This window comes from Euphorbia lathyris, chromosome 2, assembly GCF_963576675.1.
Source record: "Euphorbia lathyris chromosome 2, ddEupLath1.1, whole genome shotgun sequence".
Taxonomy (NCBI): domain Eukaryota; kingdom Viridiplantae; phylum Streptophyta; class Magnoliopsida; order Malpighiales; family Euphorbiaceae; genus Euphorbia; species Euphorbia lathyris.
Window position 1 is genome coordinate 123,066,517 of NC_088911.1, and position 26,289 is coordinate 123,092,805.

The window sequence follows — 26,289 nt, forward strand, 5'->3', positions numbered from 1 at the left end:
ATTCATCTTAACTTTATAGTGTACACGTTTGGTTTATATCTCTATGACATAGAACTATAAATCAAATCGTTTATTTTTTCGTAAAAGAAAAAGGTAGATTAAATTTAACCATATGAAAACAAATGATATTTTACTAATGATATAACACATATGTTACGTGAAAATAAATTGGTTGAACTATGTAAGTAATATGAAATTAAGTGATGAAAGGTCCAAATTAGAAATGAATTAAAAGGGATTGGAAAGTTAAATTAGAATTTAGACAATTAAAAGAGGGCTTAATCTAGCTTAACTCAAATAATTAGGGACCTAATTAAAACATGAGGGATTTAATTACAATTTGGATTATCAAAGGAAATTAAAGGTAACATAGGGGGATTAAATTGCAGAATAAAAAATGAAAAGAGTCGAATTGGAGAATTAAATAAACAGGGAGGGAGCGAAATGTAATTAGGAGGGGCTAAATTGAAACAAACAAAAATGAAAAGAGTCGAATTGGAGAATTAAATAAACAGGGAGGGGGCGAAATGTAATACGGAGGGACTTGATCTAAACAGTTAGAATGATGTGGGGCCGAATTCACAAATTATAGAAAAGGAAGGTATCAAAACGAGATTTCGCGGGGGTAATTTGGGAATCTAAAATAGTAGGGTATATATTTGAGTTTTTAGGGTTTTATCTTTAGATTGCCAGCCACCTATCTCCTTATTCTTCCTCTTCTCTCTTCTTTTCTCGGATACCCTAAGCCTGGAAGCTCAAAGCTTCGACAATGGCGTCCCTTTCCCTCTCGTTCACTTGCTTCTCCGACTTCCCTCCACCTTTTTCTCCTTTTCTTCTCTTTTCCAGAACCCTAACACCTTCTCCCATGGCAGCCTCTATTTCTGAATCTTCTTCAACCTTCGAGAAGATCTAAAGCTTCTTTACTATCCATGGCTTCTTCCATCTTCATCCTTCAACTTCCTTTTCGAAGACCCGTGAGCCACGGCCGCCATCCTTCTTCCCTTCTCTGTTGATCCGACGATCTGCGATGGCTTTCCCAGCGGAGGGAGATCGGTGGTGGAGGTTCAAACGATAAGGTATCACATATTTTTTGAAGAACACGTGAAGGATGACTGTTCCTTCATCTAGACTAATCCCTTTTTACACTTTACCCCTGTGGTAATGGACCCTAATCGATAACGTTTGAACAGAACTGATACTAAGACGTGTCATCCTCCTCCAAAAGTTATCTTTACAAAATATTTGCCCCATCATGTGCATCTATCTGAATGAAACAAGGGTGATTGGTCCCCCTTTTTTTCTTTTTGGAACTCATCACCCATTGTTTCATTTTTTACAAAATTCTACATTCCAAATGGGACTTCGACAAAATGATATGGCCCTAAGAAGTAATCGGCTGGTTTCAACCTTTCCTTTACAAAATATCTACTAATATATGCATCTACTAGAATGAAATGATAGATGGCTATCTTCATCATTTTCTCTATGAAGATCAATCCACTATCATCTCGCTTTACAAGGCTCCTAATTTATATATATAACAAAAAAAGAAGGATGAAGGCTCGTCTTTCTTGTTCAAGGCTGTATTCCCCTTTGTCATCTTCACCCTGCTGGGAGGACACTACCAATCTGCCTCAAGGGCTTCTTGAAGCCCTCCGATCACCATATCATCATTGAAGAATTCGAAAATATCCTCGGGTAACTGCTCGTGACGCTCCATGTCGAGTTCTTGCATGACTTGTCCTGGTGCTGCTTGGCCTATCGGAGCCATCAAAGGCTCAACATTCTGATTGATTTCAACTCCCAAAGGTTGGCTACCATCACCCATTTCCATGGGTTCCTGATTAGTGGACTCTGAAGACGCCACCTCTTGCTCTCTCGGATCCCCCTCTTCGTCCTCTTCTTCGCTATCCTCTTCTGGCTGGGATCCTCCTTCCTCATCATCTTCTCCCTCTTCACTGTCCTCTTCTGATTGGGATCCCCCTTCTTCATCATCCTCCCCACTGTCATAATCAAATGGGATCGGCTCCCCTGCGTTCATTGGCTGGTCGTGTTGGAGTATGTTCTCATCTTGGATTAGGTCTAAACCGTTCATAGCTAGCGGGGCCGTGTAGTAATGAGTTGCTGCGTGCCTTTGCGAATTTATCGCTCCCAATGGGATGACTGAGGGGAGAAGCTTGACCCTACCATCAAAATGGTAGTTTATGGGATTCAACAAGGCTAGAGGCACATCATCAATATGGTAATTGTTATACATCATCAACCTTTGCTTGACATCCAGCCAAGCATGCCTGTTCCTAATCGGGTCTTGCATGGGGTTGATGGCATAGTTGCTCTCCAGATGGACTACATATCGATTTAGGATGTGAATCCCATCCTCCCGCATTTCTAGCTCCTCCCTGATGTCAAATACAAGAAGCCCGTATGGGAGATTCGGGGCGACATGGAGGATCTCGAGCCACTCCTCATAGTCCCCGTACTTCAAAAGCCAATCATTAAAATAAGAGACGGCCCAGGGGTTTTCAATCCAGTAGTGAATACAATGTATCGTCCATGCCTAAATGAACCCCATTTTCCCAGCTCGAGAGAGGTACCATAGTAGTGAATAAGCTTCATGCGGAAATCCCAGCATATCCTCCGCTGCCGTATAAAAGCAGTTCAAGTGAGGGCAAGCAGGGTCCTCCATCTTCAACTTCCTTCACGTCTTGCTTCTTCAACTTCAACTTCAGCCAGGTTTGAGTTCTTCCCTTTTTATAATCTTTGTTTTCTTCTCCTTCTTCACATTTTCTTCTTAACCTGTCTTATCTCCTCCATCTTCATCCTTTTCTTCTTCTTAATATTTTCTTCAAGATCTGGTTTTCAGTTTGAGTTCTGTTTTTGTTTTCTTCTTACGTAATCTTTTCTTCTTCATCATCTTTAATTCCTCTTCTTCTTTTATTTCTCTCTTTCAAGCCAGGTTCTGGTTTGGAGTTCTGTCTTCCTCTCAAGGGCAGGTTCTGGTTTTGAGGAGAAGACAGTGATTTCCTTTTTCTCTATTCTTTATGTCCATCTTTCACCATTTTCTTCTTCTTAAGTCAGGTTCTGGTTTTGCTCTCCTTCTTAGTTTTTCCTCTTTTCTTCTTAAGCTGTCTTCAACCAGGATCTGGTTTTCAAGAGGGGTTCTGTAAACAAAACAGAGCAAAACCCGTCTTTTCTCTCTTAAAGTTCCCTTTTACACCCTTTATGTCCTCATCGAACTCCACCCTCCTGTAAAAAATGAATCAATACCATCAAAAAATGAATCATACACCAGCAAACAAAATCAAACAAAAAAGGGAAGCTTCTATTGTTCCAGCAAATACAGAAGCAAAAGCAAGCTTGATCCCTGTCTATGGCTACCTTTCACACAACAAAAACTCTAAGAACCTGTCAATTTTGGAACCAAAATCATCCATCAGTCTATTCTATGCTAAGATTAGAAAACAGAGCACAAAAAATGAAAATGTTAACAGAGAAAACAGCAAAAATCAGAAAATGAATTAGGAAGAAACAAGTGATAATAACCCGATAAAATAAACCAAGATCAGGCGAGCCAAACGGAAACAAGAGGAAGAAGCTTACCTCTGTCACGATTCAAACGACAGACAGAAGATGTGAAGCAGGATCCTCACCGTATAACTGGAGACGGCACCGCGACGAGGCGCAGATCGGAATGACGAACAGGAGCAGGCGGAGGTCGAGAAGATGCCATCGGCTGCCGCAAGGTCTGTCTTCAAATATCGAGAGGAAGAAAAGGAGAAAGAAACCAGAAGAAGAGAGGTGGCCGGGGCAAAGAATCGCCGGAAGCCATGGGAGCTCTGGTTTCGGTTTTGGAAGAGAAGAGTAAGAAGATAAACGAAGGTTGCTGCACAAATGAGGTAAAAGCCCTAAAAATCCAAACATATACCCTATTATTTTACATTCCGAAATTACCCCTACAAATCCCACATTACTCCTTTCTCATTTTATTAATTTGAGAATTTGGCCCCATCATTCCAATTGCTAAGATCAGATCCCTGTATATTTTAATTTGACTCCTAATTACATTTCGCCCTTCCCTGTTTATTTAGTTCATAAATTTGACTCCTTTCGTTTTATTTGCTTCGATTTGGCCCCCTCCAAATTACACCTTACCCCCTCACGTTTTGCTTGTTTGTAAATTCTACCTGTTATTATTTTAATTAGGTCCCTACTTGTTTAGACTAAGTTCAATTAAGTCCACCTGCATGTATCCTTTTTTAATTAAACTTTACTTTTCATAAACAAATTAGTAAGATACCAATTAAGTTAAGTTAATATGTATGTGTAGTCAACTATGGCCTTAGTTATAATTAACTCAGAATTTGATTTCATCTTCATTAGATAGAGTGATTTATTTACTTCCATTGTTTACATTTTAATTTTCACCAACTCAACTTTTTCTATCATTTAGCTCTAATTAATACAATTTATCTTATTACTTTGATTTAAGTTATATATTAAATAGTATGTCCATAATTATACGTAATTTAAAATATGATCACGTGTATGTAATATACGTGATTCAAAAAATAATAATCAATTCGAGGTGTTATCTCGAATCAATAAAATTAACCAAATTAATTCGAATCGATATAAAAATGTCATTTGAATTTAATAATACATTTAAAGTATTCCTTATTAAAATTCATATTTTACTTATGGTATATGTGATATATTATGGTGAAATTAGATTTTTAATTCGCTAAATACGATTACGTGTATGTTATATATGTAATTTTAAATTAAGTCCAACCTAAACCCAATAACCTTAAAATACACGAGTGTCTCGTTTATATCAACAATTCAAAGCATAAAAAACAATTTAACACAAACATCACATCTTTTAGTACCAATATTTGGGCGGGGTAGGGTGATTAATCAATTTTTTCTTCCCTACACGTAACCGACAAACGAACCTAAAAACTCGATTTCGCAGACCCCCTTATCCGTAGAAATTCAATCATTTCCGGTGTCCAATCACGCCTTAATTCTGATTGGTGGCGACTCTAAAAAATGGTTTTAATTAGGAAAAACTATTAACCGATTTAGCTTCCGGCGTTCGTGCCTGAAAAATCCGGGTAGCGACCTAAAAACTATTAACCGATCTATCTTAAAAGCTCATTTCAGTCACGAAATAAAAATTTGGCATCCTATAAACCTTCTTCTCATGAATCCTCTGAGATCAAGTCTCATGATTTGTTCATCCAAACTGTTGGATCGTTTGAGATCAAGCCTCATGATTCAAATCCTTAATCCTTCCATATATAGTCTCGCAATTCATTTCTATTCAAGATAGAAATGTTCGTTCCCCTCGAATATCTTAAGATCAAGTCTCCAGGATTCGAACCCTAATTATATCGATCTCCTGAGATCAAGTCTCGGAATCAATGACTGTTTACGATAAGGCTACTTTGAAAGCGTGCAAAATGTATATCTAGAGCTACTTTATATATCTTTATTGCATAAAGCTATATAAAGGGGGGCAACTGTAGATACCCATTTTGTCCGGGGTAATTTCTCATTTTTTCTTATAATTTTACATTTTTAAACCAATTTATTTCATAAATATTTTTATTGTAGATATTTACTTAATAAACTAATATTTGTAAAAAAGAATTGAAATTATATATATAATCCCTAAAATCGGTTGAATGTTTATGTTATAAGGATTAAATCGATTGATTAAAACGACCATTATTAATTAAATGAACGTTATTTCTTTTAATTAGATATGAATGAAATGATGTTTAATTTTATTGATGTAGTTACAAACAAAATCTAAAATGTTTAAATAATAATAAACAGAATATCTTGTTAAATAACTTCAGAAATTATAAGATTTCAGGGGGTCAAAACCTATTCCAACAAGCCCAAATCCAGAACTCAAGCCCAATCAAGCACAAATCCAAATCAACTCTAATTAGGCTGTATTAACACTTTATTAGTCCTTAATTAATTAGAAAATTCTCTATATAAAGAAAGGGGCCAAGCATAAGACAAACAAAAAAAAAGGGAGACAGAAGAAAAGAAAAAAGAGAGGAAGGAGAGGGTCAAAAAAAGCATGTGGGATATGTCAAAAAGAAGCAGAAAAATAAGATCATGTAAGCCATCTTCTTTGTCTTTATTAGTTCTTTTCCTCTACTGTTTTCAAACTCAGTTATTCATCTACTTCTACCATTTTTAAAATAACAATAAAATTTATTTTCTTCTTTTAAGCTTTTAAAGGCTGAGTTTTTAAGAAGCCAGTATCCAAATACAAAGATCTAGTTCTATCTTTCTTATTATTTCAATATTTTTCTTATCTTTTTCTGATCTAGTGTATATCATTTTCATCCCATTTTCCTTAAAAATGTTAAAGATGTAAGGGGATTCACAGATCTGGAAAATAGGTTCTACTTTCCAGATCTGGAAATCCCAGCTTTGAAAAATTCAGCCTTTTTTGTTATTGCAATCCTCTTCTCATTCATCTATCTCATTTTCTTAAAAAAAAACATTAAAGATGCAAGGGATTCCAAAAGATCTGGAATATAGGTTCTACTTTCCAGATCTGGAAATCCCCTGCTTTAGAAAAATCATATCATTTGTTATTTCACTCCTTTTTATCTTTTTTTCTTAGCCATTGTATCTCATCTTCATCTTCTTTCATTCATTCACTGTTCGACTCTTTTGCTTCACATTAAAAATACATTTACAATGCAACAAAAAAAATGAGGTTATACTCTTCCTCAGATCCAGACCAAAAAAATAAGAAAAAAACAGAATCTGCAACTAAACCAAAACCAAAAGATAAAAAGGTTTCTGAAAAGAGTAAAACACGGCATCTCCGTTTCAGATCAACAGCAAGTCCTTTTTCTAAGGAAAAACACAGAATGTCACAAATAAGGGTCTTTGTTTTCTTTAATCTGTAGTAAACCCATGAGTCACCACCAACCTGCAGTGCGGGTCCAACGAACAAGAAAAGAAATAAATCAGTGACATTTCCGTTAACGACGAAAATACGAAAAGGAAAAAACGCAATAAACATTATTTACCTCAGGAGAAACCAGATCAGGGGTAGATCGGACCTCTAGGGAGCCGAACGATGGCCGTCCGCCCTCTGCAAGGGCCGCCCGTCTGTAAACCCTACGGACAAGGTAGATCGGAGAAGTTTAGCTCCGTTTCACCTGCAAAAACCGAGGAAGTTTAGTTACCGGGACGTCGGACTTGAGCCGAACCAAGCAGAGAAAAGATTAAAGAAAAAAAAACTCACCGACTGAACCTCCACCACCGATCTCCCTCCGCTAGGAAAGCCATCGCAGATCGTCGGATCAACAGAGAAGGAAAGAAGGATGGCGGCCGTGGCTCACGGGTCTTCGAAAAGGAAGTTGAAGGATGAAGATGGAAGAAGCCATGGATAGTAAAGAAGCTTTAGATCTTCTCGAAGGTTGAAGAAGATTCAGAAATAGAGGCTGCCATGGGAGAAGGTGTTAGGGTTCTGGAAAAGAGAAGAAAAGGAGAAAAAGGTGGAGGGAAGTCGGAGAAGCAAGTGAACGAGAGGGAAAGGGACGCCATTGTCGAAGCTTTGAGCTTCTAGGGTATCCGAGAAAAGAAGAGAGAAGAGGAAGAATAAGGAGATAGGTGGCTGGCAATCTAAAGATAAAACCCTAAAAACTCAAATATATACCCTACTATTTTAGATTCCCAAATTACCCCCGCGAAATCTCGTTTTGATACCTTCCTTTTCTATAATTTGTGAATTCGGCCCCACATCATTCTAACTGTTTAGATCAAGTCCCTCAGTATTACATTTCGCCCCCTCCCTGTTTATTTAATTCTCCAATTCGACTCTTTTCATTTTTGTTTGTTTCAATTTAGCCCCTCCTAATTACATTTCGCCCCCTCCCCGTTTATTTAATTCTCCAATTCGACTCTTTTCATTTTTTATTCTGCAATTTAATCCCCCCATGTTACCTTTAATTTCCTTTGATAATCCAAATTGTAATTAAATCCCTCATGTTTTAATTAGATCCCTAATTATTTGAGTTAAGCTAGATTAGGCCCTCTTTTAATTGTCTAAAATTCTAATTTAACTTTCCAATCCCTTTTAATTCATTTCTAATTTGGACCCTTCATCACTTAATTTCATATTACTTACATAGTTCAACCAATTTATTTTCACGTAACATATGTGTTATATCATTAGTAAAATATCATTTGTTTTCATATGGTTAAATTTAATCTACCTTTTTCTTTTACGAAAAAATAAACGATTTGATTTATAGCTCTATGTCATAGAGATATAAACCAAACGTGTACACTATAAAGTTAAGATGAATCGATTTATATTTTTATGTCATAGAGGTATGAAAACGATAATAAAAAAAAATAAAAACTTAATTAACGTGGAATGTTTCAATTTATATGTATGTGCTACAAGGGTATAAAAAATAAAAAGGGTAACGAGATAGTTCGTTATTTCTATGTTATAGAAATAAGAATTAAACGTTACTAAATAAACAAAAACTGAATGAGTTAATTCACAGTTCTAGTATGTTATAGGAATATGAATTAACCATTACCCAAATTATATAAAATTAAACGTTTTAATTCGTAGTTATATGTTATAGAAATGTGAATTAAATGTTGTCCAAATTATTAAAATTAAAAGGATACAATTAATGATTTAACGTTACATAAATATTAAATACCTACGACATTAATCATGTAATTAATTAAATTATATGCCTTTATTATATTATGAAAGTACAAATAAAATTGAGATAAATCAAATAAATTTAACACAAAAACCACATTTTTTTAGTACCAATATTTGGGCGGGGTAGGGTGATTAATCAAGTTTTTCTTCCCTACACGTAACCGACAAACGGACCAAAAATCTCTATTTCGCAGACCCCCTTATCCGTTAAAATTCCACCATTTCCGGTGTCCAATCACGCCTTAATTCTGATTGGTGGCGACTCTAAAAAATAGTTTTAATTAGGAACAACTATTAACCGATTTAGCTTCCGGCGTTCGTGCCCCTGAAAAATCCGGGTAGCGACAGCTGGCGACTCTGCTGGGGATAATCAAGCTAATCCAAGATGTGGTTTGTATTAAGTTGCTTGTTTGTTTTATTTCTTTAATATATGCGATGTATTTTTATTATTATTATCTTATTTTATATTTATCACATTATTTAGTACATGTCATAATCCTCACTATCACACGAACACTCAAAGGCCAGGTTCTGGTCTTACCTTTTTTAGGATTTTAGGTGAGAACAAAGTAGGGGTGCCGCCATGGGAAACCTGGTTAGGCCCGTGAAACGTTCTCAACTCAAACCGCTTTCTTCCAAGTTTTGGTGGGAAAGATTTTACTAAACTCGGTTCGAGAGTTAGTATAAAAAATGGTTTGAAAACCCACCCGTTAGAATTAGATCAAAAGCTACCCATTTGTCTTCAATAATACCTTTTAGGAATACATTTTTCTATAATAACATTACTTTAACCTCGGATCTTTAATATAATTATAGTATATCTCACTGATACAATAATTACCCATTTATCTATTTAAATATTGGTTATTTAATTTAATTGTTGTATAATTTTTTTTGAAATAAATATGTTATTACTTTTCTAGGTTGTTAAAAAAAAATTCACTTTTATTTCAAATTTATTAATTAATACACTGATTAAATTTCTGGTGAGATTGAAAAAATTTGGTCTTACAATTGTGGTTATTAAATATATAAAAAAAATCAAATTAATTTTACTTTCATATTAGTAAATATGCGTATATGTCATATTCTCAAGGAAAAAGCATTTTTTTTTATTTTTGTTTGTTTTATAAAAAATCATATAAGCTTAATTAGATTCATCATATATATATACTTCATTATCGGTCAGGTTCTGATTGATGAAAAATTATCTTCTATTAGTCTAGTCTAGATCTCTAATACAAAGTGGTTGAAACTTCAATTCTTTTTTTTTTTCTCCCAACTATTATTCAAAAAAAACTCTTGAGGAATTCTTCAAAAAAAAAATTTTTGACATTATTTTTAATATTTGCAGTTTTTTTTTCAACACTTAAATAAATATTTTTTTTATCAAAAAAAAAAGAAAAAGAAAAAATACATAACTATTTTATTTGGCTCGTTCATATAGTCCAAGGAAAAAAAAAACAACGATCATCGATAAATAGTTACTGTAAGAAGTGAAGGACGACGTTGAGAAGATAACTCAGATGTTGGGTTCACAAGAGAAAGATGAAAAAATAATGACGAATTTGGTTGAAGAGCATAGCAGGATATGTTAACCTTCTGAAGTTTTGTTACTACCACAACCCGGATAATGGTCAAATGGAAAGAAAGAACCAAGACGCTCGACGGGAAAGAAAGAATTGATTTCTCCTTAACCATACAAATTTGGTTTATAGTTTCTACATTTTTTATTCAGAAACATGAAGAAATAATTGGCATTGACTTATCGGAATTCTGCCTCAATTTAAGGAAAGAATTGTAAAAACGGGAGTTCGTTTCAAATGTTCTCAGGATTATCATTTTATAGTGAATGCACTTTATCATTTCCATGTCATGCCTCAATATTTTATTCTTTTTTTTCATAATACTCACCATATGTTTGTACATACCTTACAAAATGGCCATAAATAATTTGAGAAATTATAGTGTTCATGAATGAAGGTAAGATTTTCATTGTTCTAGCACGCCTGATAAGTGAAGAAGTTTTCGGACTCTGACTGGTGTTGATACATCAATAGGTTTATGTAAAAAAGGAATCTTCAGAGAACAAGTGCATATGACTATCGACTCGAATATCGAGGAAGTCAAGGAGGCTTGTGCAACATAAACTCAATTTCAGATATCTCAGTCTACTGTAGATAGTTATGTTAGTGATTTGTGCATGTCTTAGAAAAATTATCTTGGTTAATGGATTAAATTAATTTCAAAACTCTAGAACTTATTTGATTATTCCTCGAGGCGAAATATCTGACTAACTCATGATTAGGAAAATGACTAAGGCCTTCTTTGAATCACTCATTCAGCCTTTTACCTACCCTTTCATCATGTTCCTTTGTTCGCCCTTTGAGCCGATGATAAACCTTTCTTTCATATCACGAAATTCTCACTTTTCCTACAAGAAAACCAGTTAACTGAAGGATGATCGAAAGTCATATAATCAATATACCTTCAAAGTGACCAATACCAGGTCAATCAATAGATGTTCCAAGATGCTGCAATACAATGTCAAATGCAGCTAAAACAAAAAGAAAAAAGCTCGCTAGATCGAAAACCCCACAAGGGCGGTCTAGGCAAAAGTAGGGCAAGGAAAGAAGAAAAGAACCCGCTAGACCAAAAACCCCACAATGGCGGTCTAGGCAAAAGAAAGGGTAAGCCTGCTAGGTTGAAAACCTCAATCTAGGCAAAAATTAAGGCAGGTCAAGTACATACAGTCGTAAGACGATCAGGTCAAATCAGCCGAGTTAGAGCAAATAAATCTCCTCGTGACATACGAAAATTGACAAATTCAACTGGTTTTCCAAGCCTTTTCCCTCATTATTACCTTTAACCTAAAAAGACCTTTCGATCCCTAATCATGATGTTAGTTACGGTTAGTGGAGATGAGTATGAAAAATAAGCATATGGTAGTTTTAATGCAAAATTAATTTGATTCAATAACCTCGAAATTTTATTTGAGACTGCATGTTATCATAAACATTGATTGAGGAAGATGAAATTATGATCAAGATGAACACATGGACAAGAGCAAGAGTTATAGTGTTCCCTCACCAAACGATAAAAGGAGTACTCTCATCATTCAAGGGAAAGCATTTACTCTAGAACTATTGAGAGTTTATCAAGATCAACACTATGAATGAGATTTCAATGACATATATTCATTAACGACATGCGCAAGGAAGTCAAGCAATGCATCGGAAGAAGATAAATCAAGTCAGAAGATGGAGTGAGCTCATCTCAAAATAGGCATGCAAAAAATGATTAAAAAGAAAAAAAATTTAGCATGTCAGGTCGAAAACTCGCAAGGGCGATCTAACTAGAAAATAAATGGCAATAAAATAAAGAGCATGCTGAGTGAGAAAATTACAAAGGATCACTCAAGCAAAAATTTAGCATGTTAGGTCGAAAACCCGCAAGGGCGATCTAACTAGAAAATAAATGGCACTAAAATAAAGAGCATGCTGAGTGAGAAAATTACAAAGGATCACTCAAGCAAAAACCAAGGCATGTTAAGTCGAAAACCCGCAAAGGGCGATTTATGCAAAAGTTGCAGCCAACTCCACTTTGGGGGCATCATTGAAGCATCAAAGTGAAATGACATTTGATTCTGATGGCGAAATTCATTATTCAACGACAAGGTGGGAGCACTCAAAGTGTTGAAACCAACGAAGATTCAAGATTTTGAACAATGACATCATGTAGGGATGTGTTGAACAATGAAATCTTCCTTATTTCATGATCATTAAAAAATTTCAAATAACTTTATGGTCACAATCACTTTCGGATAAGCCCTTTTGAACCGAATCTCACAATAAAAATCTCACACCATTGAGGTATGACACTCATTTCTAACAACATATAGCTTTCATGCTTACACTTTACTCCATTATTTGCCAAATCTTTTCTCTGAAAATGGTCTTGTGCATTTATTAAATGATTATGATTCTGAGAATATTTGAAATGAATATTTTTCAATTCTAGTGTCATGTTTGATTTGAACAACGAGTTATCAAGATAGTACCCCAATTTTTTTTGGTTCAACGTCCATACACATCATGAAGATGATGTTTCTCCACAAGCTTAAGCATGCACAACTGACTAATATCGGGGGCAATGTGATGACCCTTCTAGCAAAAAGCTACATTTCTACTTGAGTTAAAGAACCAATAGAAGAAAGAATTGGGGGCAAGATACCTTTCGACAAACATGAAGAATGAGAATGGTTTGGAAAAAATACACATTATAAAGAATCATAATCTTCAACAACACAAAGATTCATGGATTTCAAGATCAAACGAGCTGATTACTCTTTGTGGAATGAGTTTGCATGATTCAACACAAGTTACTATCAGACAAGGACATTGGTCATACATGAAATTCTAGAAAAAAAATCTTTTTAAACCACTTCAAGAAGAAATGTTGCAGACCGAGAGTATGTTTATCCAATTCGAAGAAATTGTTGTCTACTACAAGTGAAGGCACGAACACATGCATTTTCACGAGATTAAGTTGAGGTACCAGGAAAGCAATCTTGATCTTTCTTGGATTATAAGCATATGAATGAGCCAAATCGATAATTATGTAAAAAAAATTGATATCGACAATTTTTTTTATCTCATTATGGATATTCTGAAAAAAATAACCACATTACATTACATAAAAAAATACAGTTTTCTCAAAAATTCCTCTAGTGAAATTTTTCTTTTCTATTTAAAATAGAAACTTGTGTTCCTTTTGGATCCGTTGAAATCAAGTCTCACAATTTAATTCTATTCGAGATAGAAATCTTTATTCCTTGTCGGGTCTGCTGAGATCAAGTCTCGCAATTCAATTCTAATTGAGATATAAGTCTTTATTATTCCGAGTCCGCTGAGATCAAGTCTCACGATTCATTTCTATTCGAGATAGAAATATTTATTTTGGATTCGTTGAGATCAAGTCTCACGATTCATTTATATTTGAGATAGAAATCTTTATTTCTTTTTTAGTCCGCTGAGATCAAGTCTCACGATTCATTCTATTCGAGATAGAAATCTTTATTCATTTTGGATTAGTCGAGATCAAGTCTCACGATTCATTTCTACTCAACGTAGAAATCTATATTATTTCGAGTCCACTAAGATCAAGTCTCACGACCCGTTTCTATTCAAGATAGAAATCTTTTTTGAGTCCGCTGAGATCAAGTCTCACGACTCATTTCCATTGGAGGTAGACATCTTTATTTTGTATCCGCTGAGATCAAGTCTCACCTTTCACTTCTATTTTGAGATGGAAATCTTTATTTCGAATATGTTGATGTCAAGTTTGACGATTCATTTCTATTCAAATTAAAGATCTTTATTATTTTAGATCGATTGAGATTAAGTCTCACGATTCGTTTCTATTTAGGATGTAAATTTCCATTACTTTTAATTCATTTCTATTTACGATATACATTTTTGTTGCTTTCAAGTCATTTTTATTCAAGATATGACTCTTTATTCCTTTTTGAGCCCGTTGAGATCAAGTCTCACGATTCATTTATATTTGAGATAGAAATCTTTATCCATTTAGAGTCTATTGAGATCAAGTCTCACAATTCATTTCTATTCAATATAGAAATATTTACCCATTTTGAGTCCGCTGAGATCAAGTCTCATGATTCATTTCTACTCGAGATAGAAATCTTTATTTTTGTATCACTTGAGATCCAGTCTCACAATTCATTTCTATTCGAGATAGAAATCTTTATTCATTTTGGATCAGTTGAGATCAAGTCTCACGATTCATTTCTACTCAATGTAGAAATCTTTATTATTTTGAGTCCATCGAGATCAAGTCTCACGATTCATTTCTATTCAAGATAGAAATCTTCCTCCATTTTGAGTCCGTCGAGATCAAATCTCACGATTCATTTCTGTTCGAGATAGAAATTTTTATTCTTTTTCGAGTCCGCTTAGATCAAGTCTCAGGATTCATTTCTATTCAAGATAGAAATTTTTATCCCCTTGGAGTCCGCTGAGATCAAATCTCATGATTCATTTCTATTTGAGATAGAAATCTGCATTTTGGATCCGTTGATCAATTCTCACGATTCATTTCTATTCAAGATAGAAATCTTTATCCCCTTTGAGTCCGCTGAGATCAAATCTCATGATTCATTTCTATTCGAGATAGAAATCTTCATTTTGGATCCGTTGAGATCAATTCTCACGATTCATTTCTATTCAAGATAGGAATCTTTATTCATTTCGGATCTGTTGAGATCAAGTCTCACGAAGATAGAAATCTTTACCCATTTTGAGTCCGCTGAGATCAAGTCTTACGATTCATTTATATTCAAGATAGAAATCTTTACCCATTTTGAGTCCGCTGAGATCAAGTCTTACGATTCATTTGTATTCGAGATAGAAATCCTTATTTTTTGAGTTCGCTGAGATCGAGTCTTGCGATTCATTTCTATTCAATATATAACATTTTGTTACTCTTTGAGCCTATTGAGATTGAGTCTCACGATTCATTTCTATTCAATATATAACCTTTTGTTAGTTTTTGAGTCCACTGAGATCCAGTCTCATGATTCGATTTAAGATATAAATTTTTGTTACTTTTTAAGTCATTTTTATTCAGTTTATAAATTTTTCTTTTTACTTTTTGAGTCCACTGAGATCCAGTCTCATGATTCGATTTAAGATATAAATTTTTGTTACTTTTTAAGTCATTTTTATTCAGTTTATAAATTTTCCTTTTACTTTTTGAGTCCACTCAGATCCAGTCTCATGATTCGATTTAAGATATAAATTTTTGTTACTTTTTAAGTCATTTTTATTCAGTTTATAAATTTTTCTTTTTAGTTTTTGAGTCCACTGAGATCCAGTCTCATGATTCGATTCAAGATATAAATATTTGCTGTTTTTAAGTCATTTCTGTTTAAGATATAACTTTTTGTTGCTTTTTGAGTCCACTGAGATCAAGTCTCACGATTCGTCTCTATTCATGATAAAATTTATCCCCTTTGAAATCATTGAGATCGAATCTCAAGATTTCTACTCCTTTTGAATTCCTCAACACCAAGTCTCCAGGATTCACTTCCATTCAAGATAAAAATTTACCCATTTTTTGAATTCAACGAGATCAAGTCTCAGAATTCATTTTTATTTCAAGATAGATGTTATCATTTTTTTTTAATTCCTCGAGATCAAGTCTCAAATTTCACCTCTGTTCGAGATAGAAGTTCTCCCATTTTTAATTCCTCAAGACCAGGTCTCGAGATTCACTTTGATACCCAATATAATTATTACTTTTGAATTCCTTGAGATCAAGCCTCAAAATTCACTTCTATTCATGCTTATCCCTTTCTAAATCCTCAAGATTAAGTCTCAGGTTTCACTTCTATTCAAGACTTAGTGTCTCCATCTAAACTTCTCGAGATCAAGTCTCAGAATTCATGTCTATACAAGATAGAAATTTACCCTTGTTGAATTCAGCGAGATCAAGTCCTAGGATTCACTTCTAGTCAAGGTAGAATTTACCTTTTTTTAATTCTTCGAGATCAAATCTCAAGATTCACCCCTACTCAAAGTAAGAAACTATTTTCAAAGCCCAATTTGATAAAAGCATGCATCTTTTGAGTCGAAGCCTATTCAACATAGGAGTTTTTTTCTTCTTTAAAATCTTTTGTAATCATGTATATTTTTTAGATTAAATTGTATTCAAGATAGAAACCGTTGTTGTTTTTGTTGATCCTTTCACCAGATCTCACGATTAATTTCTACTCAATATAGAAATGTCTGTTTTATCCATTCATTCAAGGTCCAGTCTCGTGACCCCGTTCTATTCAAGATAGAATTTACCCATTTCAATTCTTCAATGTCGGGTCTTCATGATCACTCCCATTTAACAACTAATTCCTTTGAATATTTTGGGTCTTGAAACCTCATATTCTCTCTTGAGATGAACGTCTACATTGTAAGGCACTAGTCTCCAAACTTGCGAGGAGCCGCTATAAAAGTTCATTTCGGTTGCGGGGGAGCCACTTTAAAAGCTCATTTCAGTCACGAAATAAAAATTTGGCATCCTATAAACCTTCTTCTCATGAATCCTCTGAGATCAAGTCTCATGATTTGTTCATCCAAACTGTTGGATCGTTTGAGATCAAGCCTCATGATTCAAATCCTTAATCCTTCCATATATAGTCTCGCAATTCATTTCTATTCAAGATAGAAATGTTCGTTCCCCTCGAATATCTTAAGATCAAGTCTCCAGGATTCGAACCCTAATTATATCGATCTCCTGAGATCAAGTCTCGGAATCAATGACTGTTTACGATAAGGCTACTTTGAAAGCGTGCAAAATGTATATCTAGAGCTACTTTATATATCTTTATTGCATAAAGCTATATAAAGGGGGGCAACTGTAGATACCCATTTTGTCCGGGGTAATTTCTCATTTTTTCTTATAATTTTACATTTTTAAACCAATTTATTTCATAAATATTTTTATTGTAGATATTTACTTAATAAACTAATATTTGTAAAAAAGAATTGAAATTATATATATAATCCCTAAAATCGGTTGAATGTTTATGTTATAAGGATTAAATCGATTGATTAAAACAACCATTATTAATTAAATGAACGTTATTTCTTTTAATTAGATATGAATGAAATGATGTTTAATTTTATTGATGTAGTTACAAACAAAATCTAAAATGTTTAAATAATAATAAACAGAATATCTTGTTAAATAACTTCAGAAATTATAAGATTTCAGGGGGTCAAAACCTATTCCAACAAGCCCAAATCCAGAACTCAAGCCCAATCAAGCACAAATCCAAATCAACTCTAATTAGGATGTATTAACACTTTATTAGTCCTTAATTAATTAGAAAATTCTCTATATAAAGAAAGGGGCCAAACATAAGACAAAAAAAAGGGAGACAGAAGAAAAGAAAAAAGAGAGGAAGGAGAGGGTCAAAAAAAGCATGTGGGATATGTCAAAAAGAAGCAGAAAAATAAGATCATGTAAGCCATCTTCTTTGTCTTTATTAGTTCTTTTCCTCTACTGTTTTCAAACTCAGTTATTCATCTACTTCTACCATTTTTAAAATAACAATAAAATTTATTTTCTTCTTTTAAGCTTTTAAAGGCTGAGTTTTTAAGAAGCCAGTATCCAAATACAAAGATCTAGTTCTATCTTTCTTATTATTTCAATATTTTTCTTATCTTTTTCTGATCTAGTGTATATCATTTTCATCCCATTTTCCTTAAAAATGTTAAAGATGTAAGGGGATTCACAGATCTGGAAAATAGGTTCTACTTTCCAGATCTGGAAATCCCAGCTTTGAAAAATTCAGCCTTTTTTGTTATTGCAATCCTCTTCTCATTCATCTATCTCATTTTCTTAAAAAAAACATTAAAGATGCAAGGGATTCCAAAAGATCTGGAATATAGGTTCTACTTTCCAGATCTGGAAATCCCCTGCTTTAGAAAAATCATATCATTTGTTATTTCACTCCTTTTTATCTTTTTTTCTTAGCCATTGTATCTCATCTTCATCTTCTTTCATTCATTCACTGTTCGACTCTTTTGCTTCACATTAAAAATACATTTACAATGCAACAAAAAAAATGAGGTTATACTCTTCCCCAGACCAAAAAAATAAGAAAAAAACAGAATCTGCAACTAAACCAAAACCAAAAGATAAAAAGGTTTCTGAAAAGAGTAAAACACGGCATCTCCATTTCAGATCAACAGCAAGTCCTTTTTCTAAGGAAAAACACAGAATGTCACAAATAAGGGTCTTTGTTTTCTTTAATCTGTAGTAAACCCATGAGTCACCACCAACCTGCAGTGCGGGTCCAACGAACAAGAAAAGAAATAAATCAGTGACATTTCCGTTAACGACGAAAATACGAAAAGGAAAAAACACAATAAACATTATTTACCTCAGGAGAAACCAGATCAGGGGTAGATCGGACCTCTAGGGAGCCGAACGATGGCCGTCCGCCCTCTGCAAGGGCCGCCCGTCTGTAAACCCTACGGACAAGGTAGATAGGAGAAGTTTAGCTCCGTTTCACCTGCAAAAACCGAGGAAGTTTAGTCACCGGGACGTCGGACTTGAGCCGAACCAAGCAGAGAAAAGATTAAAGAAAAAAAACTCACCGACTGAACCTCCACCACCGATCTCCCTCCGCTAGGAAAGCCATCGCAGATCGTGGGATCAACAGAGAAGGAAAGAAGGATGGCGGCCGTGGCTCACGGGTCTTCGAAAAGGAAGTTGAAGGATGAAGATGGAAGAAGCCATGGATAGTAAAGAAGCTTTAGATCTTCTCGAAGGTTGAAGAAGATTCAGAAATAGAGGCTGCCATGGGAGAAGGTGTTAGGGTTCTGGAAAAGAGAAGAAAAGGAGAAAAAGGTGGAGGGAAGTCGGAGAAGCAAGTGAACGAGAGGGAAAGGGACGCCATTGTCGAAGCTTTGAGCTTCCAGGCTTAGGGTATCCGAGAAAAGAAGAGAGAAGAGGAAGAATAAGGAGATAGGTGGCTGGCAATCTAAAGATAAAACCCTAAAAACTCAAATATATACCCTACTATTTTAGATTCCCAAATTACCCCCGCGAAATCTCGTTTTGATACCTTCCTTTTCTATAATTTGTGAATTCGGCCCCACATCATTCTAACTGTTTAGATCAAGTCCCTCAGTATTACATTTCGCCACCTCCCTGTTTATTTAATTCTCCAATTCGACTCTTTTCATTTTTGTTTGTTTCAATTTAGCCCCTCCTAATTACATTTCGCCCCCTCCCTGTTTATTTAATTCTCCAATTCGACTCTTTTCATTTTTTATTCTACAATTTAATCCCCCCATGTTACCTTTAATTTCCTTTGATAATCCAAATTGTAATTAAATCCCTCATGTTTTAATTAGGTCCCTAATTATTTGAGTTAAGCTAGATTAGGCCCTCTTTTAATTGTCTAAAATTCTAATTTAACTTTCCAATCCCTTTTAATTCATTTCTAATTTGGACCCTTCATCACTTAATTTCATATTACTTACATAGTTCAACCAATTTATTTTCACGTAACATATGTGTTATATCATTAGTAAAATATCATTTGTTTTCATATGGTTAAATTTAATCTACCTTTTTCTTTTACGAAAAAATAAACGATTTGATTTATAGCTCTATGTCATAGAGATATAAACCAAACGTGTACACTATAAAGTTAAGATGAATCGATTTATATTTTTATGTCATAGAGGTATGAAAACGATAATAAAAAAAAATAAAAACTTAATTAACGTGGAATGTTTCAATTTATATGTATGTGCTACAAGGGTATAAAAAATAAAAAAGGGTAACGAGATAGTTCGTTATTTCTATGTTATAGAAATAAGAATTAAACGTTACTAAATAAACAAAAACTGAATGAGTTAATTCACAGTTCTAGTATGTTATAGGAATATGAATTAACCATTACCCAAATTATATAAAATTAAACGTTTTAATTCGTAGTTATATGTTATAGAAATGCGAATTAAATGTTGTCCAAATTATTAAAATTAAAAGGATACAATTAATGATTTAACGTTACATAAATATTAAATACCTACGACATTAATCATGTAATTAATTAAATTATATGCCTTTATTATATTATGAAAGTACAAATAAAATTGAGATAAATCAAATAAATTTAACACAAAAACCACATTTTTTTAGTACCAATATTTGGGCGGGGTAGGGTGATTAATCAAGTTTTTCTTCCCTACACGTAACCGACAAACGGACCAAAAATCTCTATTTCGCAGACCCCCTTATCCGTTAAAATTCCACCATTTCCGGTGTCCCATCACGCCTTAATTCTGATTGGTGGCGACTCTAAAAAATAGTTTTAATTAGGAACAACTATTAACCGATTTAGCTTCCGGCGTTCGTGCCCCTGAAAAATCCGGGTAGCGACAGCTGGCGACTCTGCTGGGGATAATCAAGCTAATCCAAGATGTGGTTTGTATTAAGTTGCTTGTTTGTTTTATTTGTTTTATTTCTTTAATATATGCGATGTATTTTTATTATTATTATCTTATTTTATATTTATCACATTATTTAGTACATGTCATAATCCTCACTATCACACGAACACTCAAAGGCCAGGTTCTGGTCTTACCTTTTTTAGGATTTTAGGTGAGAACAAAGTAGGGGTGCCGCCATGGGAAACCTGGTTAGGCCCGTGAAACGTTCTCAACTCAAACCGCTTTCTTCCAAGTTTTGGTGGGAAAGATTTTTCTAAACTCGGTTCGAGAGTTAGTATAAAAAATGGTTTGAAAACCCACCCGTTAGAATTAGATCAAAAGCTACCCATTTGTCTTCAATAATACCTTTTAGGAATACATTTTTCTATAATAACATTACTTTAACCTCGGATCTTTAATATGATTATAGTATATCTCACTGATACAATAATTACCCATTTATCTATTTAAATATTGGTTATTTAATTTAATTGTTGTATAATTTTTTTTGAAATAAATATGTTATTACTTTTCTAGGTTGTTAAAAAAAAATTCACTTTTATTTCAAATTTATTAATTAATACACTGATTAAATTTCTGGTGAGATTGAAAAAATTTGGTCTTACAATTGTGGTTATTAAATATATAAAAAAATCAAATTAATTTTACTTTCATATTAGTAAATATGCGTATATGTCATATTCTCAAGGAAAAAGCATTTTTTTTTATTTTTGTTTGTTTTATAAAAAATCATATAAGCTTAATTAGATTCATCATATATATATACTTCATTATCGGTCAGGTTCTGATTGATGAAAAATTATCTTCTATTAGTCTAGTCTAGATCTCTAATACAAAGTGGTTGAAACTTCAATTCTTTTTTTTTTCTCCCAACTATTATTCAAAAAAAACTCTTGAGGAATTCTTCAAAAAAAAAAAATTTTGACATTATTTTTAATATTTGCAGTTTTTTTTTCAACACTTAAATAAATATTTTTTTTATCAAAAAAAAAGAAAAAGAAAAAATACATAACTATTTTATTTGGCTCGTTCATATAGTCCAAGGAAAAAAAACAACGATCATCGATAAATAGTTACTGTAAGAAGTGAAGGACGACGTTGAGAAGATAACTCAGATGTTGGGTTCACAAGAGAAAGATGAAAAAATAATGACGAATTTGGTTGATGAGCATAGCAGGATATGTTAACCTTCTGAAGTTTTGTTACTACCACAACCCGGATAATGGTCAAATGGAAAGAAAGAACCAAGACGCTCGACGGGAAAGAAAGAATTGATTTCTCCTTAACCATACAAATTTGGTTTATAGTTTCTACATTTTTTATTCAGAAACATGAAGAAATAATTGGCATTGACTTATCGGAATTCTGCCTCAATTTAAGGAAAGAATTGTAAAAACGGGAGTTCGTTTCAAATGTTCTCAGGATTATCATTTTATAGTGAATGCACTTTATCATTTCCATGTCATGCCTCAATATTTTATTCTTTTTTTTCATAATACTCGCCATATGTTTGTACATACCTTACAAAATGGCCATAAATAATTTGAGAAATTATAGTGTTCATGAATGAAGGTAAGATTTTCATTGTTCTAGCACGCCTGATAAGTGAAGAAGTTTTCGGACTCTGACTGGTGTTGATACATCAATAGGTTTATGTAAAAAAGGAATCTTCAGAGAACAAGTGCATATGACTATCGACTCGAATATCGAGGAAGTCAAGGAGGCTTGTGCAACATAAACTCAATTTCAGATATCTCAGTCTACTGTAGATAGTTATGTTAGTGATTTGTGCATGTCTTAGAAAAATTATCTTGGTTAATGGATTAAATTAATTTCAAAACTCTAGAACTTATTTGATTATTCCTCGAGGCGAAATATCTGACTAACTCATGATTAGGAAAATGACTAAGGCCTTCTTTGAATCACTCATTCAGCCTTTTACCTACCCTTTCATCATGTTCCTTTGTTCGCCCTTTGAGTCGATGATAAACCTTTCTTTCATATCACGAAATTCTCACTTTTCCTACAAGAAAACCAGTTAACTGAAGGATGATCGAAAGTCATATAATCAATATACCTTCAAAGTGACCAATACCAGGTCAATCAATAGATGTTCCAAGATGCTGCAATACAATGTCAAATGCAGCTAAAACAAAAAGAAAAAAGCTCGCTAGATCGAAAACCCCACAAGGGCGGTCTAGGCAAAAATAGGGCAAGGAAAGAAGAAAAGAACCCGCTAGACCAAAAACCCCACAATGGCGGTCTAGGCAAAAGAAAGGGTAAGCCTGCTAGGTTGAAAACCTCAATCTAGGCAAAAATTAAGGCAGGTCAAGTACATACAGTCGTAAGACGATCAGGTCAAATCAGCCGAGTTAGAGCAAATAAATCTCCTCGTGACATACGAAAATTGACAAATTCAACTGGTTTTCCAAGCCTTTTCCCTCATTATTACCTTTAACCTAAAAAGACCTTTCGATCCCTAATCATGATGTTAGTTACGGTTAGTGGAGATGAGTATGAAAAATAAGCATATGGTAGTTTTAATGCAAAATTAATTTGATTCAATAACCTCGAAATTTTATTTGAGACTGCATGTTATCATAAACATTGATTGAGGAAGATGAAATTATGATCAAGATGAACACATGGACAAGAGCAAGAGTTATAGTGTTCCCTCACCAAACGATAAAAGGAGTACTCTCATCATTCAAGGGAAAGCATTTACTCTAGAACTATTGAGAGTTTATCAAGATCAACACTATGAATGAGATTTCAATGACATATATTCATTAACGACATGCGCAAGGAAGTCAAGCAATGCATCGGAAGAAGATAAATCAAGTCAGAAGATGGAGTGAGCTCATCTCAAAATAGGCATGCAAAAAATGATTAAAAAGAAAAAAAATTTAGCATGTCAGGTCGAAAACCCGCAAGGGCGATCTAACTAGAAAATAAATGGCAATAAAATAAAGAGCATGCTGAGTGAGAAAATTACAAAGGATCACTCAAGCAAAAATTTAGCATGTTAGGTCGAAAACCCGCAAGGGCGATCTAACTAGAAAATAAATGGCAATAAAATAAAGAGCATGCTGAGTGAGAAAATTACAAAGGATCACTCAAGCAAAAACCAAGGCATGTTAAGTCGAAAACCCGCAAAGGGCGATTTATGCAAAAGTTGCAGCACACTCCACTTTGGGGGCATCATTGAAGCATCAAAGTGAAATGACATTTGATTCTGATGGCGAAATTCATTATTCAACGACAAGGTGGGAGCACTCAAAGTGTTGAAACCAACGAAGATTCAAGATTTTGAACAATGACATCATGTAGGGATGTGTTGAACAATGAAATCTTCCTTATTTCATGATCATTAAAAAATTTCAAATAACTTTATGGTCACAATCACTTTCGGATAAGCCCTTTTGAACCGAATCTCACAATAAAAATCTCACACCATTGAGGTATGACACTCATTTCTAACAACATATAGCTTTCATGCTTACACTTTACTCCATTATTTGCCAAATCTTTTCTCTGAAAATGGTCTTGTGCATTTATTAAATGATTATGATTCTGAGAATATTTGAAATGAATATTTTTCAATTCTAGTGTCATGTTTGATTTGAACAACGAGTTATCAAGATAGTACCCCAATTTTTTTTGGTTCAACGTCCATACACATCATGAAGATGATGTTTCTCCACAAGCTTAAGCATGCACAACTGACTAATATCGGGGGCAATGTGATGACCCTTCTAGCAAAAAGCTACATTTCTACTTGAGTTAAAGAACCAATAGAAGAAAGAATTGGGGGCAAGATACCTTTCGACAAACATGAAGAATGAGAATGGTTTGGAAAAAATACACATTATAAAGAATCATAATCTTCAACAACACAAAGATTCATGGATTTCAAGATCAAACGAGCTGATTACTCTTTGTGGAATGAGTTTGCATGATTCAACACAAGTTACTATCAGACAAGGACATTGGTCATACATGAAATTCTAGAAAAAAAATCTTTTTAAACCACTTCAAGAAGAAATGTTGCAGACCGAGAGTATGTTTATCCAATTCGAAGAAATTGTTGTCTACTACAAGTGAAGGCACGAACACATGCATTTTCACGAGATTAAGTTGAGGTACCAGGAAAGCAATCTTGATCTTTCTTGGATTATAAGCATATGAATGAGCCAAATCGATAATTATGTAAAAAAAATTGATATCGACAATTTTTTTTATCTCATTATGGATATTCTGAAAAAAATAACCACATTACATTACATAAAAAAATACAGTTTTCTCAAAAATTCCTCTAGTGAAATTTTTCTTTTCTATTTAAAATAGAAACTTGTGTTCCTTTTGGATCCGTTGAAATCAAGTCTCACAATTTAATTCTATTCGAGATAGAAATCTTTATTCCTTGTCGGATCTGCTGAGATCAAGTCTCGCAATTCAATTCTAATTGAGATATAAGTCTTTATTATTCCGAGTCCGCTGAGATCAAGTCTCACGATTCATTTCTATTCGAGATAGAAATATTTATTTTGGATTCGTTGAGATCAAGTCTCACGATTCATTTATATTTGAGATAGAAATCTTTATTTCTTTTTTAGTCCGCTGAGATCAAGTCTCACGATTCATTCTATTCGAGATAGAAATCTTTATTCATTTTGGATTAGTCGAGATCAAGTCTCACGATTCATTTCTACTCAACGTAGAAATCTATATTATTTCGAGTCCACTAAGATCAAGTCTCACGACCCGTTTCTATTCAAGATAGAAATCTTTTTTGAGTCCGCTGAGATCAAGTCTCACGACTCATTTCCATTGGAGGTAGACATCTTTATTTTGTATCCGCTGAGATCAAGTCTCACCTTTCACTTCTATTTTGAGATGGAAATCTTTATTTTGAATATGTTGATGTCAAGTTTGACGATTCATTTCTATTCAAATTAAAGATCTTTATTATTTTAGATCCATTGAGATTAAGTCTCACGATTCGTTTCTATTTAGGATGTAAATTTCCATTACTTTTAATTCATTTCTATTTACGATATACATTTTTGTTGCTTTCAAGTCATTTTTATTCAAGATATGACTCTTTATTCCTTTTTGAGCCCGTTGAGATCAAGTCTCACGATTCATTTATATTTGAGATAGAAATCTTTATCCATTTAGAGTCTATTGAGATCAAGTCTCACAATTCATTTCTATTCAATATAGAAATATTTACCCATTTTGAGTCCGCTGAGATCAAGTCTCATGATTCATTTCTACTCGAGATAGAAATCTTTATTTTTGTATCACTTGAGATCCAGTCTCACAATTCATTTCTATTCGAGATAGAAATCTTTATTCATTTTGGATCAGTTGAGATCAAGTCTCACGATTCATTTCTACTCAATGTAGAAATCTTTATTATTTTGAGTCCATCGAGATCAAGTCTCACGATTCATTTCTATTCAAGATAGAAATCTTCCTCCATTTTGAGTCCGTCGAGAT

The 26,289-nt window shown here is 33.8% G+C and overlaps 1 protein-coding gene and 2 long non-coding RNA genes across 4 annotated transcripts; all 3 read right to left on the minus strand.

Annotated features, from left to right (window-relative positions):
- Positions 1-325: 325 nt before the first annotated feature.
- On the minus strand, positions 326-3,920 carry LOC136219774 (uncharacterized). 2 transcript variants are annotated; one of them, XM_066007310.1, is made up of 2 exons: positions 3,651-3,920; positions 326-3,246 (listed from the first exon to the last, which is right to left on the minus strand). In XM_066007310.1, the coding sequence occupies exon 2, from the start codon at positions 2,384-2,386 to the stop codon at positions 1,622-1,624; it is 765 nt and encodes a 254-aa protein (XP_065863382.1). In that variant the 5' UTR covers positions 2,387-3,246; positions 3,651-3,920; the 3' UTR covers positions 326-1,621. The 2 variants fall into 2 exon arrangements, with proteins under 2 accessions (XP_065863382.1, XP_065863381.1); XM_066007309.1 differs by having other exon boundaries at positions 3,601-3,919.
- Positions 3,921-6,812: 2,892 nt separating this feature from the next.
- On the minus strand, positions 6,813-7,603 carry LOC136216664 (uncharacterized). Its single transcript, XR_010683356.1, has 3 exons — positions 7,289-7,603; positions 7,071-7,202; positions 6,813-6,970 (listed from the first exon to the last, which is right to left on the minus strand). It is a non-coding gene; the product is annotated as an uncharacterized lncRNA (long non-coding RNA).
- Positions 7,604-18,483: 10,880 nt separating this feature from the next.
- LOC136216665 (uncharacterized) lies at positions 18,484-19,441 on the minus strand. Its single transcript, XR_010683357.1, has 3 exons — positions 18,916-19,441; positions 18,699-18,830; positions 18,484-18,598 (listed from the first exon to the last, which is right to left on the minus strand). It is a non-coding gene; the product is annotated as an uncharacterized lncRNA (long non-coding RNA).
- Between the last annotated feature and the right edge of the window lie 6,848 nt (positions 19,442-26,289).

Coding starts and splice junctions, on each gene's coding strand:
- LOC136219774 (XM_066007310.1), bottom strand. CDS start 2,386: ATGCGGGAGGATGGGATTCACATCCTAAATCGATATGTAGTCCATCTG.